The sequence below is a fragment of the Lepeophtheirus salmonis genome, chromosome 6 (assembly GCF_016086655.4).
Source record: "Lepeophtheirus salmonis chromosome 6, UVic_Lsal_1.4, whole genome shotgun sequence".
Lineage (NCBI taxonomy): Eukaryota > Metazoa > Arthropoda > Copepoda > Siphonostomatoida > Caligidae > Lepeophtheirus > Lepeophtheirus salmonis.
This window is the reverse complement of record NC_052136.2, coordinates 7555287-7572664: the sequence shown is the minus strand read 5'-3', so window position 1 is coordinate 7572664 and position 17378 is coordinate 7555287. Positions and strand designations below refer to the sequence as shown.

The 17378-nt window shown below is 29.7% G+C and overlaps 1 protein-coding gene across 1 annotated transcript in view; it reads right to left on the bottom strand.

Moving 5' to 3' along the window:
• The window catches only part of LOC121119791 (uncharacterized), a 42071-nt gene that overhangs the window by 3430 nt on the left and 21263 nt on the right, over positions 1-17378 (bottom strand). The window contains exons 3-4 of the mRNA XM_040714586.2: positions 9454-9552; positions 3989-4117 (exon numbers count right to left, since the gene is read on the bottom strand). Of these exons, the coding sequence (XP_040570520.1) occupies positions 3989-4117; positions 9454-9552 (228 nt within the window). The remainder of the gene's footprint in view (positions 1-3988; positions 4118-9453; positions 9553-17378) is intronic.

Sequence of the window (17378 nt, the reverse complement as noted above, 5' to 3'; positions counted from 1 at the left end):
TGCCCTATTTATGGAATTTTGAAATACACTGATATGTTTCACCCAACATGTTTTAAAGAATATGGGGAAAAAATTAAAATTATCCCATTAATGCAATATTTTTTGAAGTTACTTCAAAAAGGTGATTTACCGCTGGGTCACCTCGCACGGTATGTGTTAACTAAATTTCTCAAAATTATTCAAACTTGAACGATTATTTTTTGATATATAGAAACTTGAACTCGAATAATCAAAATTCGAAACATTCGGCTCATGATACAATAGCTCCTATTATTTTTATTTATTAAAAGAAGAGATGATGCAATAAAAAGAGAAATCCCCTTCCACATGAGGGTATTCTCAAAAACTCTATCTCGACCCCACTCCAAAATTGGTATATTGTTCTAACACGAACTAAACTCCACACAGAACTAAAAACCTCGAAAATTTTAACACGAATAACTAATTTTTGACTTGTTTAAATGCATTTATATTTCTACACATATTATATATATAAAAAAAACAGAAAAACAAGTTCATGCATTCAATTAGTGTCAATATATTTTTACTGCCACAAATTGAAGATTTTATCAGTCAAACCGACATTTTCTTATGTACATTACTGGCTTTAAATTTATGATATAAACTCTAAACCCTTCCTATAATATCTACATTCTTTGTCGAAAGGGAAGCTCGTAAAATATGGGTAAATATATATATATATAGTATTAAACCATAATTATGGGCGTAGCAGTTACCAAATATAATATATTAATATAAAATACGAGGACCGTGAGGCTCCACTTTCTAGGGAGAGTATATTATGCACGTAAAATGAAATCCATAAATTCAAATCAATTTATTGAGTGAACAAATCTTGAAAACATTATCGAAGAACTCTTAAATATTATTAAAACGACGTAATATTTGGGAAGGCAAGAACCATACTAATAAATATTTGTTGAGAATTATTCACAGCAGCGTAACAAGAGATCATTCGAACAGAACTAAAGCTTACAAAAAGTAAAGTATAATTTTCTATGTTACTGATGTAACGCTGAGTGTCTTGGGTCACGACCAAATAAAATATATTAAGAACTAGATGAGCAACACGTCAGTTGAATGAAGGGAGCGTGCAACAGAAAAGATGCAGAAAGTCTATACATAAATGTAGATATTTTTTTATAATACTTTATAATCTGATGTTGACCTTAATTTCAACTTTTAACAAATTGCAAAAGAAGTCTGTCAATTCATATGAACTTCCAACATTGCCTATATATATGTTCTTTGTCACAAATCGCTTTATGAAATAAACAAAAATACATTGTTATCATCCTTTAGCTGTTTTCGTCAGTTGACTCTTTCTGATTTCAGGATATTAATACATCTTTGCATCTCCGTAAATAGTTTACCATATATTTCACATAGCTACCACAAGTAATTCTCAATCATGTCTTTTTGAAAGGAGAGGTTTGGAGTGAAAAAAAAACAACTTATTAAGATACTGATGACTTTTTAATGACTTAAAAGATTGATCCCTACCATCGAATGTTAATAAATTTAGACCAAAGAAACAAGCTCTGGATTCGTTTATAGAGTGACAAAGCTTTACTTGTGAGCCTTTTATCCCATGATTTTATGTCAAATTTTTGCCAGGTGATTTAGGAATGGAATATTATTTTTAATATTTGTGGACCCGTTAAGAACTGACATAAAAACGTGTGACTACAACGCTAACAAACAATCTATATTTATCCAGGCTTTTTACTAATACTTATCTTATACGGATATGGTTCTTAATTCAAGGGTTCACTCTACTTTATATTGACAAAATACTATGTGTAATAATGATGTAATGAAGGGCGTTTTTGCAAAAATATAAATAAGAACATATTATAGACTAACTAATTTAACTTACATTTTGTAAAAATAGAATATACGTCATTCAACTCCAATGCACATAACGAAGAAGCAACATATTAATTTAAAAAAAAAAGAATAAGAGAAATAAATAAAGTGGCAGTTTGTCAATGTTTTGACAAGAGTACAACAAGTGTTTTATGTATTAAAATTCGACTTCGTATAGGACTGCTTTAGTGCAGAAAATAAAGGCAAGAGATCGCAATTGAATACATACATACATATGTATGTATTTAAACATGAACTACTCTCATGATGAGGCTATATTAGAGTTTCTCATCAAAAAACTAACATATTTAAGCAACACAAATATGAAAAAAATATTATTTTTTTAAAACAGTGGTTCTCAAACTTTTTACAGGTCGTACCACCAGAGAAAATAGTGAAATCCACAATTAACACAATTATTTAAAACTATTTTTATTTTTTATTACTTTTTTGACAGAATGAAATATAAAAAAAAATTATTATCTAATTGACATATTTTTTATTTATATGACAAATTTTAAAATGTATTTTTAATTTTGACTAAAAAAACTTTAATCAGGAGCCATTACTCAAGTCTCTACGTGTAACTACAGGGAATTTGAACACCAGAGTTTGAGAAACACTACTCTAGAACAAGGATAATCCCTGCCGACTTGAGCTTAAACTTTAACCATGACTTAAGTGTGGAGGGAGCCGGGATATTTCGTACTCCAATACAAAAAGTAAGGGTTTTTAAATTATTTTAGCTCTTAATGCATAAATGTCAAGGTTTTGTCTAAAAATATGATAGGTTCAATATAAATATTCTCTAAGTAATTGAACAAAATGAAAATAGGACACGAGCAAACTAAAAGTATCATAAATATTCGCCAGATCATGCAGATGTACTTTGTTGCTATAATAAACAAATAAGTATACAAAATAAACAATAATAAACTATCCTTGGGTTTGTAAACAAACTACTAATAAGTAAACAACTCTCATATCGTATTATAAAGAAATGATGCGGAGTGCATTTTTTTCCATTCATATTCCTGATATTCCAAAAAGTCTTCATTTGTATTAACTTTTTGCGAATACGACGGAAAAAAGATTGGAATAAGTCTATTTTTTTATGTACATTGATGTATTAGTACCAATTACTTAATTATTGATCCAGTAATCTTTGGAAGTGAGGGAGAGACGTAAGAACTGATTGTCACTTCTTTGATTTTTACTTCCAAAAACGTTTTTTACTACAAGTTAAACTACAATTAAAAGACATTTCAGGGCGTTACCTTGGAAACACACAAATATAGAGGGTACTTTGTTGTGAGCTGTCGATGTTTCTGCCCGTCTTCTAATCAGTGACACAGCACAACTACATTTGAGTATGAAATGTCCCTGCGATCATGTCATATTCAAAGTTTCAGTCAGTTATCCTTGTGGTAAATAAATATTTTTTCACATTTGTGTAGCTGAGATCAAATTAAAAAAGAAATTGAAGGATTGGCATTGTAAAAAAATTTTAAATTTTTTTTGAGACACCTTATAGGTTAGAAAGGAAATGAAATGTTGCAATTAAAATTCGCAAAAGTGTGACTTGTAATTAATTATATGAGCGGAAATGTCTGAAGGAAAATAATTTGAAAACACGACTACAAAATTCAATCCCTCCTTTACATAAATGATTTTCTGTCAAATCATGGTCACAAGAACTCATAAGAGTTCCAAGGAAGAAAGGAAGGAAAAGGGGTGATGAATGAGTAAATGATACGAAAATAAACCGGATTTGAATAATTATATTGTACATTCTACAAGTACAATTATTTAAAAGGAATAAAAGAGACATACTATACATTTTGTCACATAATAAATTGGCCAAATAGCCCAACACACACACACATACAAAATGAAATACTTCTTCCTCCTCGGAGTTTGAAGAGTGTAAATAGATATTGTACGAGTATAAAATTCCATTAGAAAAATAAATAAATTAGGGGGTTGATATAACACCCAACTCATTTTTCTCTAAGATATTTAGGGTAGAAAGAGTAATCGTCTAGACTGTAAATAACACCCTCTCCTACCCCATTCTTTTAAATAATAACCTGTTTACCTGTTTGGCATTGCAATGATGCCTCTTGATTTTGCATTCGCATCCACATTCTAGATGTTCATCAACTTGAACTTGAGAGCAAATCTTGCCACACGTCTTGTCGTGTATTGTACAGTGAGCAAACATTACCTGCAAAATGATAATAATTTTAAATTATGACTACACTTTCAAATATCAGGGTCGTAGTTAAAGGACCCTGGTATTATATATATACATATATGAGTTAATTTTATTTTATATAGGGGTAATATGGACTCCTGGCTAATGTAAAAGGCTTTCACTTCAATATTCATTTTAGAGTTACTTTGTCTTGACATGTGATACTAAATAAAATCATCTCACAATCATATTGCATTCAAGCTAATTGTGCCACTCATTTCCCAAAGGTATTTATTAAATATTTTTACCTTTCCTTTACGGATTTTTTAATTGACTTGTATTAGTGGATTCAATTTGTTGAGCAAACAAAGATAAAATAATAAACATAGAATACAGTCTCTATGATTATGTGATACTAAGTATTAGTCTTTAAGATCATACATATTTTTAGTAATATAATGAAATATGAGATACACTAATTGGGGAAATATTGTCCATGGCTTTCTGGATGTTTCTGGTATTGTCATGTGACTTTCAAATCCTCCTCAATTTGTAGAAGGTGCATTCAAAAGTCTTACAACTTTGAATTTTGGCATATATTTGATAAATGTTGCACTTTTAGAGATATACCTAAATAAGGCATAACGAAGCATTTGGTGCACACATTATATCTGATGACTAAGTTATATTATCAATAATACAATACTGTTTATACATTACTCCCCAGTTAGTAGCTAAATAAAAACCAAAAAACAATTTAATGTTATATATACTAATACAACTTTGGTATTACCCTGAGCAAAAGGTAATTTTTCTGTGTTAGGGGTTAGTGCTAAAAATGTTTAATGCACAACATGGCAGTATATTTACTGTAAAACTGGTAGTTGGTACCAAAATATTGGTATTCGTCGTTGAAAAGCTACTCTAAGCCAAGATGCCCCCTTATAAAATGAGATTAAATATTCTTATACATAAAAAAAAAAGTTCCAGACTCTTTGGCTAATAACTTAAAACAACCATAAAAATAATATCTAGTATATGGATTGTATAGGAAGGGTTGGTAAGTACAGCCATATATGTACTTACACATATTATACGAAAAATATCATCATTATGATCTTGCATTTCAAACTCTCTCCCCCCTCAATTGTAGAGATGGATATGTTGAATAAAGATAGTGTTTCTAGGGCTTTCCAAAAGAGGGGATTTTAATTGATATGAAATTGTATGAGAGCTTTTTGCTGATAAATTTACAGTAGTTACCCAGTTTGCGAGTAACTTGGACACAAGAGAGCCTTTTTTTCAATTTGAAGGAAAACGAGATAGGCCAAAGTGTTGGGTTTTAGTATGAAAATCCTAGACACCTCGAGTAAGTGGATAGGGGAGAAAATCGATTGACTGAAAAAATTAAACCACATTTTGTTTAAGAAGCCAAATGCTAAGTAATTGATAATAAATTTCCTTCTTTAAGTTACTTAAAAAAAGGCTATAATAGATGCAAATCAGAAAATCTTCCAACTTCTTGTGACTGGATAAATATCCTGATATTTACTTTTTAATAGTACCTAATTGATAAGAAATAAGCTCTCAACAAGTTATATGTTTAGAAACACCCTTTTGCAGCGAATTTTTCTCGTATCCTTAGGTGTTACTGTACATATATAGACATGTCCCATTCCATAAGAAGGGTCCATCCCCTTTCTATCCCCAAAACCCATTTGGGATTTATTGCCTTTCATTACTATAATTTGTATGTATAGTGTATATACATATATATATTTCCACTCTGTGAGAATCAGATGTTGAAATATTATACCCAAATATATGTACACAGATAAAGGATTCATCATCTGAATAGAGATTTTTATTTTTTTATTATTATATGGGAAGAAGGACAATGAAGAAAAAAGAAGGCTATTGGGGTAGACATCCTTTTTATTTTCTTCTTCCTCGAGTTCATGGCTGATAACTTAAGGTACATATTTTTTAAAGATAAAGATATATTGTTATTTTTGCTTTGTTTAAAAAACAAAGCAAAAAACTCTTTTCTCAGTACTATGTCGACTCGAACAATTATCCAATTGGTTGGACTATACTTAAATGATGAGTTGATTTTCAAATTAGAACAAATCCAAGTCAACTCCATATTTTATAGAGTAGATTTGATTTAAAATATTTTGAGTTTTGTGGGGCTGTATCAAAATGATTATACTATACAACAACATTTTCGTTCGCTGGCTAAAACCCCCATTTATTATTGTTATTAAAGCCATAAAGTATAAAAATGAACATTAAAATTCTCAATCGTAGTACCTCTGACCTTTAATGCTATTTATTTAAATCACATTTTTTTTCTATATAATTTCGATTTAGAGCCATATTTTGAAATGAAATAAAAATATGGACGAAAATTTAAGGTAATAACAGTTTATAACATACATTCCAATATTTAAAAGTGAAATTATTTATCAAGTTATTTTGAATGCAGTTCCAACAAAATGTGTCGAATCTTACAAAAATCCATAAAAATGAAGGATCATATATGAAACCTTTTATTTTTTTTTCCAATCGTTTTTTTTATAAATAAATAATAAACCTTTTATATTACAAATTCAAAGGATTTGTTGTCAAAAAAAGTTAGATTATTATTGATTTTGTCTCAGTTTACCTTTTTATATAATATTTAATAAATAAGAAAACAAAGGTTGCATGAAAATGTTTCGAAATTAAATATAATTAAGTGGATTATTTGACTAATTTTAATAATAACTTAATATTTTAGAGGTAGAAAGATTAACTCTTAATTGGATAGGTTCCATAACCAATATATTTTATTGGTATTTATTGATTAGATGTAAATAATCTAATTGACTTATCTATATTTAATTTTTGAACTTTTTTTACATCTAAAATATTCATTACTTATCATAATTAGTCAAATAATTGACTTCTTCATATTTAATTTCAAAACTTTTTCTTCTTTTTTCGAGGAAAATCTTATTAAGTATAATGTTAGATTAATTCTTTAGTTTTAACATAATACAACTGAAAAAAATATGTAAGAATTATTAGCTTCCAAAAAATACCTTACATTTAACTTGATTTTTATATGATTATAAACATTGTTAGGAACCGTATTCAATATAATTTAATAAATATTTTATCTTTCGAATGCTGAAATGTTTTTATCAATAGTTATTATATTTATTTTTCATCTATATATAGTTATTAAATATAAAAATATGACTCGGTATCGAAATTATATTCTAAAAATGTGATTTTTTTTATAAATGGCTTGAAAAGGCCAAACCTACTGCCTTCCAAGGCCGAAATTTTGTTTCATAGTGTTATATATTTATTCACAATTTCTAATAGGGTTCTTCTAATCCCTCAGATGACAGAATATCACATGTACTTCGGAATTGTAGCAAATTGCACAACCTCACAATTACTCAAACATATTAACTCGTTAGTGCTCATAAGGCAAAAAAAATAAAATAATAATTTAAGACTATCTTTTGTTGTCTGCAGCTGTAGATGTTCCAGGTTCTATTCCTCAAATCGGTGTTCTGAAGGTTTGTTAAATGAATTAAGATTATATCTTGTTAAGTTGTGAACAATCCCCAATGCTAATTGAATATTAACTTTACAAGAATTGACAAACTATCAATTGATTTTGGGCCTGCCTTTCCAGTTTCTTTTCTAAAGAGAGGTTGTGAGATACAACAATGTTAACAAAGTGCTTATTGACTTGACTCGAATCGCCTCAATTCGACACAACACTAGTTCTGTTTTTCTTCATATAAAAATAAATAAACACTTATTTGATGAAGAAAAATAATCCAAAACGAAATGATTGAGGCTTTAAGTTACATAAAAAAGACGTCGAGAATAAAATGTTTAAAGTTACACCTTCTAAGAAAATTATACATATAATTAAAGGATGATAAATAAATAAAAGCATCTTAATCGTTTTAAGTAATAGAAGGAGAGGAGGTGTACGGAAGTCGTCTCTCAAGATAAGAAACAAAAAATAGATTGGGGGAAAATCATTAGTTTTGTGTGATTGACGCTATGCAGTAACATTTTGGTAAAAAAAATAATATATATATAAATAAACATTAAGACGTTTAAAAAAGTAAGAAAATAGTGACGTATTTATTTTCACACTAGAAAAAGTTTATAATAATAATTATTATTATAAAGCTACTCAACTAATGGGGTTGTTACTCTGAAGAAGAGAAATAAAAACTCCCCCAAAAATTACGGCATTAACATTGGTCAACATATGGAAATAACAAATCATGTGGAAAATTCTCACATCTTTAATGCGCACAGTAATACCTCGGATTGAAAGAGATTATCCGAGTGTCTGTTTTCAATTAGGATCATAACAAGGAATATTCATAGTAAGTTTTCTTACTCCAATTTACTCCTTGAGTGTATTGTCGTAATTAATTAAATACTTTAGGAAACTATTTTAAGGACATAATTATGAGGAATTTCTATATTTTGATCTTAAAGTCAATTCTTTAAATTAAAAAAAAAAAAAAAGGTATTGTGAATTAATTATTCACTGAGAAAATTTTAATTTTTCCTCATTCAGCAAAGAAAATGATTTTGAAAAAGCTATGCTTTCAATTTAAAAATAAAAAAAACAATAAAAAAGAAGAAGAACATTTATATTAAATTATATTATGCTCTAGAGAAAACTTCTCTCTATTAAAAGGAAGGATTTCGTAGATCTAAATATAAGTCCTTAAAAACTTGTCCCGAATATGATATATAAATGAATAAAACTGTACGAATTTGAAGTTTCCCGAAAAAGTTGATGAACTTAAGAAGGTTCCGTGACAAATAAAATTAAAGAATAAAAATTGATATTATTTTTTCGGAAGGTACGTTGGATTCTTAGTCAATTTCTTTATTTTTAATTTCACTTTTATTAATTATAACTCGATCTTGAACTTCTTATATCACTCTAACATATGGCAATTTTATAAATTTATAAAAGAAGAAAATAGTTCGGAGAAGATAGAACGAACATGTTTCTATCGTTATCCAATATACAACAGTCCTAGAACAATTTACGTATAACATCAGTTTAAAAAAGGGGAACATTGCAAACTTATGATTCATAAAGTACTATATACACAAAGTATGTTTGTAGCTCAGAGAATAATGAAACCCTATGGAAATAGGACAACTGTGTTTGATTAGAACAACCTTCAAATGCAAGAACATATACGTATGTTTATACACATATATCTATCTATTATTAAAAGTACATATGATATATGAGTCAAAAATAGTCCCTAGACTATAAAATACTTTTCGTTTAAATAAAGAAGCCATAAGACACTTACGGGAAATGATTTTTTAATAACTTTTCTAGGAAGACAGGATTGTTTTCGATGATGACAGCTTCCATCGCAGCGGTCCACAATGACATGGCTAGGAATCATCTGAAAAATATAAAACATATGTTATGAGTAGGTATTAATTATATAATTAAAGAATAATAATAAGTCAAAACAGTCCGTTCTTTCTTTCATTTTAAAACTCTTAGGTGATAAGATAAAGATGAAGGAGTCATAGTATTATTATGATTGAAAGATGTCTGTCTGTCTACATATTTGTGCTTTTGGAGACAACTTTTTAAGCACCATCCATTCATGTAATGGAGTTTTAATAGTCACATAGTGTTGTTCCTTTTTTTTTTTTCTTCCCCCTCCAAATCATTTTTAAGATGGTGAAAAATTAGGCGGAACGAAATGCTTGTTTTTCAATTCCGAGTAATTTTAAAAGGTACATGAAAAATATCCTGTGTGTGGGGTGAAAAATAATAATAATAATGACATTCCTGGAGTGTTGTCATTCCATGATTTTTTTATATACTGATCAATATTAATGGCAAAAAGTGGAACGAATCAATATGGACTAAATTATCATTGCTCTGTTAAGTCATTTTTCTTCGTTTAGCAAAGGGAATGGAGCGGAAATCTATTTGAAAAAGCTATTTGTCCAAGGACATAAAAGTAGCAATCTTTCTGGCCCTGGGGTACCTGAAAAACTAAAATAGGTCACACCTGATTTTAAAGAATTAAATCAATGGAAAATTCCCAAGTGAGTAAGTTTTAATGTAATTTGTCAATACTAAAATAATAACAGCATTGAACGGTAGAGTTTATTTTTACGTCCACATAAATATTATGAATTATATAAAAGTTTAAAATACGCTTCATACATGGGAACAGTAAAGGTCCAAAATAAGGAGAAAAATGTGGATAGACCATGGATTCAAAGGATGACGTCACATTTGGGTGTTTTTCTTTGATTTTAACAAATTAAGAAGAACTAGAGCTGACATAAATATCCACAGTCCCACTAATAGAGAAACTGTATTCCACTCAGATTGGCTCTTAGGGTAAATAAAAAGTTAACCAATTAACATATTTCCTTTAGCTGACGTTGAAATAATAAATAATGTATATTAATACATTTTTCCATAATTACTCTTCATTGCAATTGACGGCATATTATAACAGCCAGACTATGCCAAATGTGTTATCACATGTATCGTTCATATACACGAACGATAGATTTTGTAACCCTCCTTTAATTGCATCTATGTATTTATTTATCATTAGGCCGGACATTGAAACCCCCTGATCTGCTCTAGTCCAGTGATTCCCAACCTTTTAACCCTTGTGGAGTCCTAAAGCATTTTTAATATCTTTTGGCATATAAAATATTATATTTATGTGATCTTATGGAGCACCACGGAGCACAAGGGCCTAGAGGGTCTCTGATTGGAAACCACTGTTCTAGTCTCCTATTAAGATATGTATAACCCAAATGAATATAATCATCACCCCAATTCAAATTAACTTATTTTCTTTTCTCTTTTTACAAGATGGGTTTTATGGTTCATAAATATTATATACATATTCAAAAACCATGTTGAAGAAAATATACGACCATAAATAAAATCAAATAGGAGGAGAAGTTCATTTATGCTAGTGATTGGATATTCTTCAACAGTTTTTTTTTTCCTTGAGTTTTTCCATCATTCTGCGTATTGTACATACGATAACAACAAGAACGATTGTTGAATCATTCCACTTGAAGGGTCATTAATATTCTTGTAAAAATAGACGAAGAAAAAAAGTAAGATTTCCAATTTGATATCCTTGCTTTAACAAAAAGAAGAGGGGAAAAACTAGTTGTAAAACAAGTATGTAGGAGAAGAACCAAAGGCCAGATTATTATTTTGGCTCAAAAGAACAACGAACCTCGAAACTGAGGGCGGTGACAACATACATACAATAAATTGTAAAATTCTATTGACATTTTCCCCCTCTTTTGACTTAAAAAAAAGAACGACTTTTAAGAAACAACGACTAAATAATTACATACTAGTTACAACTGAAAAAGAAACACATACTTCTCAGTAATTAGCCAAAAGAGAGAGAGAGAGAAAAAAAGAAGAAGGAAAAAGCTCATTCTCATAAGTAGAGTTGTAGAAAATATGATCTAAATCGCATGCAATATATATGCGTTTACTCATAAAATACACAGATAGTTTGTTGAGGAGTTATAAGTCCTTGTTGGACTCATAGTGGAATTGAGGATCGACGTAGGAGGTTTTCTCATTTTACCAGTAAAATACAAAGTGGGATTCGTTATTATTTCCTTCCTTTTTAAGCTGCTTGCAGCTTATCTAATAAAACGCAATAACAGCGAAGCTGCTCTCGTCCTAAAAATCCTTCTAATTAAATTGCTCATATTCCGGGCTTTTTTAAAACACCGTGTGGTCATATGATTCACAACTCCACACATACGTCATTTCCTAATGATAAAAAAAGAGAGACTGGCTTCTCATAAAATGAACTTTATTTTTAATATAACCAACCCCCTTTCCTTTTCCCCTAAATAATTATCTTTATTATTATTAAAAAATAAATCTGTTTTAAGATAACCCAAGTATTTTTTGACTATTACCTCTTGATATCCCTCCATTTTACAAATGAAAATGGATATGGAATGAAGTTAAACAATAGAATTAAAAAAACTTACAAAAATGGAAATGACATCTGTCCTACACTTTTGAACAAATTAAGACGACAAAGCAATGTCTTGTCTTGGTTACTTATACAAGGTACCTCTTGAACGTCTTATATACTATTATTATATAAATACAAACGTGAGGGACTTCAATTATAGTATGAATAATAAAGAGGCAATGAGTTGGATATTCTTCAAGATGTTTATCTATTAGTGATGAGACTTGGGGATTTTTTTCTCGAGCAATTTTGACCAATATTTACTCGATGGATTTATTTTAGGGTTTCATAAGATAGGCAGATTATATATCGTTCGAAAAATCTAGCTACCTTGAAAATCTTTAAAGTACTTCTAAAATTATGTACATTAATTGAGTAATATGTCATAATTGAGTCATACACACGATGACATCAACATTTCAAAACCCAATATTAAATATGATCCATTAAGAGAAAATTTTTAAAGATCTTTGACCGATCTAAGATTTTCAGACCGATACACAACACTAATACATATGATATCTTCATAAATATGTAAATGTGCAAGGTGATGCACTCATTTGCATAACGTGATGTTATTAAACCGACCACAGACCAGTAAACGGTTTTGGTTATATGTACAATGTCACCCTCATAATATGTGCATTGTACGATGTCCACATGTAAAGCGTCACAAATCACTGAGGACTCTATACATATATATATACATGTATATGTACGCTCATATAAGTCATGTAAGCATAATATTTAATCAGTCTATTCATTACAAAGGCTTTTATTTAGCCTTCTACCACCAGCGCATCTAAATATCGAGTTACTATTCATTTGACTTTACCTTTCCTTCATAAAAAGTTAGTCGCATTGAATGTAAACGCTATTGTAATTAAACTACATCTGCCTAGTATTGAATTAGTTTAAGTCAGGGAGGGGGGGGGTAAGCCAGTCTATCCTATCTTGGGATACATACATACATATTTAGTAGGGATGTATCGTCCAAGATCTTGACCGAATGGGACGCATAAGTCGTCCCATAGAACAACTTTTGCAAAATAATGTCAGCCAGTAACGTCGCAATCCATCTACTTCACCCATCTTGGAGGTACAAACATGTTTATACGAATATAAATAATACATAAAGAGTTGTTCTAAATTAGTGAAACATTCAGCTCAATGTACTATAAATCATTTACAAGGGATTTTTTTGGTTTCACAAAAAATAAATAAAAAATTGCTTTGCATACAATTTTGTATGCAAAATTAGCTAAATCAATAACTTCGAAACGATGGACCTGGAAAGTAAGTGTACAATTTGGGCCAAAATAATTTTGGCGTCTTCCTCACCTGATTGCAATTCCCTTGATTTTGCAATGTAGAGGATGGTGGAGAGGAAGTCCTATGCTGTCTCAAGAACCAATAAGGACAAGATATACCCTGGAGGACAGGGTGCCTGCCAGTACTATCAAGTGGTTTCGGCTGTGGTTGGGGCAAATGGCTGTCACTTCGAATGAAATTGTAATGTGCTCAAATATTAAGTATTTTCAACATATTATACTATTATTTTTCTCGCCTTAATATAAAATTTAATAATATTTAATGCTAATGCATAGACCAATCATTGCTAAATAACGTCCTTATAGATATTTGCCAATGATGTAAACATCAATCTATTTCAACCATCTCAGATGAATAAACATGTTTATAAGATAAATATAAACAGTCAACACTGTATTAAGCAGTTAGACAAGGGAAACTAAAAATACCGCTTAGCGCAGGTAACCCCTTAGACCAGGTTTCTTATTTTGTAACAATTCCAAATTTGAAGACTGGATATGGGCGCTTAGTGCGTTTACATGCATAAGAAAGGTGATTGTTAAATCAAGTTTGACTATACTTTACTTCATCCCAAATATAAATAATAAAAAATTTATCTAGTACACGAAAGATACTTAGAGCTTTACTAAAGTAATTCAGTTTATAAATTGAATTACTTTACAATAATATTGGTGAAAATGAGCCCATATAGAGGACACTTTAAAATGATAAACGTTTTTCATGTACCAACAGCAGTCATATGATGTGACAAATACAACACAAATAAATAGATTCTAGTTCGATTATATGTACAGTTCTTTTTTTGGGGTCTGGGCCGAGCAGGTTCGAAGATTTTCACTATATTAGAAGCTTTAAGCCCTATATTAAGTACCGTAAAAATCCTAATATTTAGGTATATATAAAGGCAGCGGTTTTTTGACCCCATAAGGAGGAAAGGGGAAAATGCATTTATAATCACTTAAAAATCACACATATAGAATGATTCCTTCTGGTACCATCTTCATTACCAGTTGGAATTCAATACAATTCACGTGGATTTGTATAATTTTGTTTTATTTTATTTTCCTTCTCCAACAGAAATGCCTTTCTTCGCAGGGGTGGCAGTGAAATAAATATAGCAACACATACTCGAACCCTCACTTACTTTCCATCTTGATTGTGATCTTTATTCCTCCCGTCCTAACGGATTTCAAGAATTTCATATATTTTTATGAGAAGTAGTATAAAAGAAAAAATCCCAAAATATGTACATTGAGTGTACAGAATGGGCACCTCATTTTAAAATATATGTATGTACATATCATTATCATTATATTCCCATCATTTTTGGGTTTCATGACTAAGAAAAACAAATAAGTTGGTTGGTTGAGGTTACGCCTCCAACATGGTGTCAAAAAAGAAACTTTTAAAAGAAATAATGTATACTATCTATGTAATTCATAGTCACACATAGTTTCTTCATGTATCTGTAAAAGCAAAGCCTTATCATAGAGACCCAGTCATTAATATTTCTAAAAAAAAATATACAGTCATTTGAAAAAAATACATCACTTTGTAAAGCTCAATACAAAAAGGACCTCATAACAAATACTCATACATAGTGATATGTAATGAGGATGATGTAACATGATTGAGTCATCTAATATGTAAATAATATATGATTTTTTCCACTTTGCTAACAAGGATGCGCAAATATACAATTTCCTTCAAAATGGAAGCCATGGCCAATGTTTCCTCAATAAAATTAATTCAATTTATAGACAAAATTAACATACAACATGGAGTCTATTTTGAAGTGGGGGGTAAACTCCTTCAATTTTTATGCACATAGTTTTACAAAGGTTATGTGTACATAAAAATCTAGAGCAGTTGTTCTCAAACTTTCATTGGGGATCGGTTTTAGTGGGGGATGGGGAACATTTGACCCGGCACAGGTTAAATTATAAAAATATAAGATTTGTATTAAAAAAATTAGGTTATCAAAACATCTAGCTTTTTTTTACAGAAATGTAAAAAAGGGGCCTGCATTTTAATTTATAAAAAACACGAGGTTTTGAAAATATTTTCCAAAAAAAAAAAAAAAAAAAAAAGATTCGAATTTTCTTTTCTAAAAATAAAAATGAAATTATTTTATAATATTAAAAAATACCTACACTATACCAGCTCAGCTCTGACTTTAGTAAACAAGATCCCTTTGCTGGTTAGTGAGGAACAGTATAAATAAGTTTTGCTATTGTATATTTTGATAGTTCATAATGGTGGTGCATCTTGAAGATTTTGATATTTCTTGAAGTGGTACTCACTTTAAAAAGTTTGAGAAACACTGATCTAGGGGATTTATATATAGATAATTTTTAATGTATCCAGACATCTCCAGTGCTGGTTTTAAAGTATGTCAATGTGTTTTGATTTGAGCATATTATTAATGTTAAAGTCAAAAGTTTGATTGTAAATACGACACATTATTGAATATGTTGTTTCTTAACTTTCTTCAATGATCAGAATCATCAATCAGATCATTAAAATCTAACAATGTAAGTGTTTCATTCACAAAAAAATAATAGATGAGGAAAATCCAATCCTTATTTTTCTATACAAATATATTGGCACAATCTCGAAATAATCTTCAAAATCATAGGATCTTATATTTAAACACGAGGCCATGGGTCCTGTCTCCCGTGTTACCTTACAACCCCCTTCCCCCCCCCAAAAAAAAACCAACAACAACAACACTGTCAATCTCCTAAAATACTCATCTTCTCATCTTGTCTTTTTATAAATCGCTTATGGTCCCAAGATTACAATATATGTCAAATGGAAGAGATTTCAACCCATGTAAGAATAATCTATTTACGTAAATACATTCCAAAGTTTAGGGCTGCTTTTGTAGATGTGAGTTCCTCTATTTCATTATTTAAACAACTTGTTGTCGACAATTAATTATATAAAACGGATCAAAGTACTAGTACCAAATTGTGGTAACTCAAGTAGTTACTTAACATAATTAAGCAGAAAAACTTCCCTTTTTCATGATGAATAATGGTGTGTTCCAATTTTTACAATAAAATGGACCCGAGAAATTTATTTCAACAGTCTGAATTTCACTTCTTTAATTATTAACATTACAAATTTGACTTCTATGATGACATATAAGCAATAACACCAATATTTGTAATTTTTGAGTCACGACAATTTAGCCTTCAACTATTATTTTGCTTTATTTCCTTAAACTTGAATCAACATTTATCTCAGCTCTACCCAAGCTTCGGACCATAAGCTAGGTGTAGGGATATGAGAATGGTATTGTCTTCCTATTTTAGGGCACCCAACAGATTTGGGGAATCAAATTGCTTTTATTATTCTTTTACAAAAGACAGAAATGCAGTCGAATTAAAAATCAAAAAAAATATGTCGTCAAAGAAATGACTTTGATAAATAAACATCATTCAAATGAAGTCTTTAAAAATCCACATCAAAAAAATATTGAAATTGCTATTAATATTTGTGGACATTAAAATTGTCCTTCTAGGAAAATGTAATTTCCGACGCGTATACTTAGAACTCCAGAGTTATATACTCATTTCTATGACATCAATAACCTTTACAAATCCGTATAAACACTCATATTTATAAAAATAAAATAAGAATGGAAAGATGTTGATTATTTTACCAAATATATATATATAATATATGTACAATAGATTTGCATTGAATATACATATATAAATAAATGATATGTTTTCATTATATTTAGGAGAATATAACAACTAACACAGACAATAACACACAAAAAAGGAACCACACAGAATAATATCTGGGTTCCTCGTTATTTGTACAAATCTACGTACAATATGCCTAATTTATTTATTTATCAAAAAGTGAGTAAGAGAAAG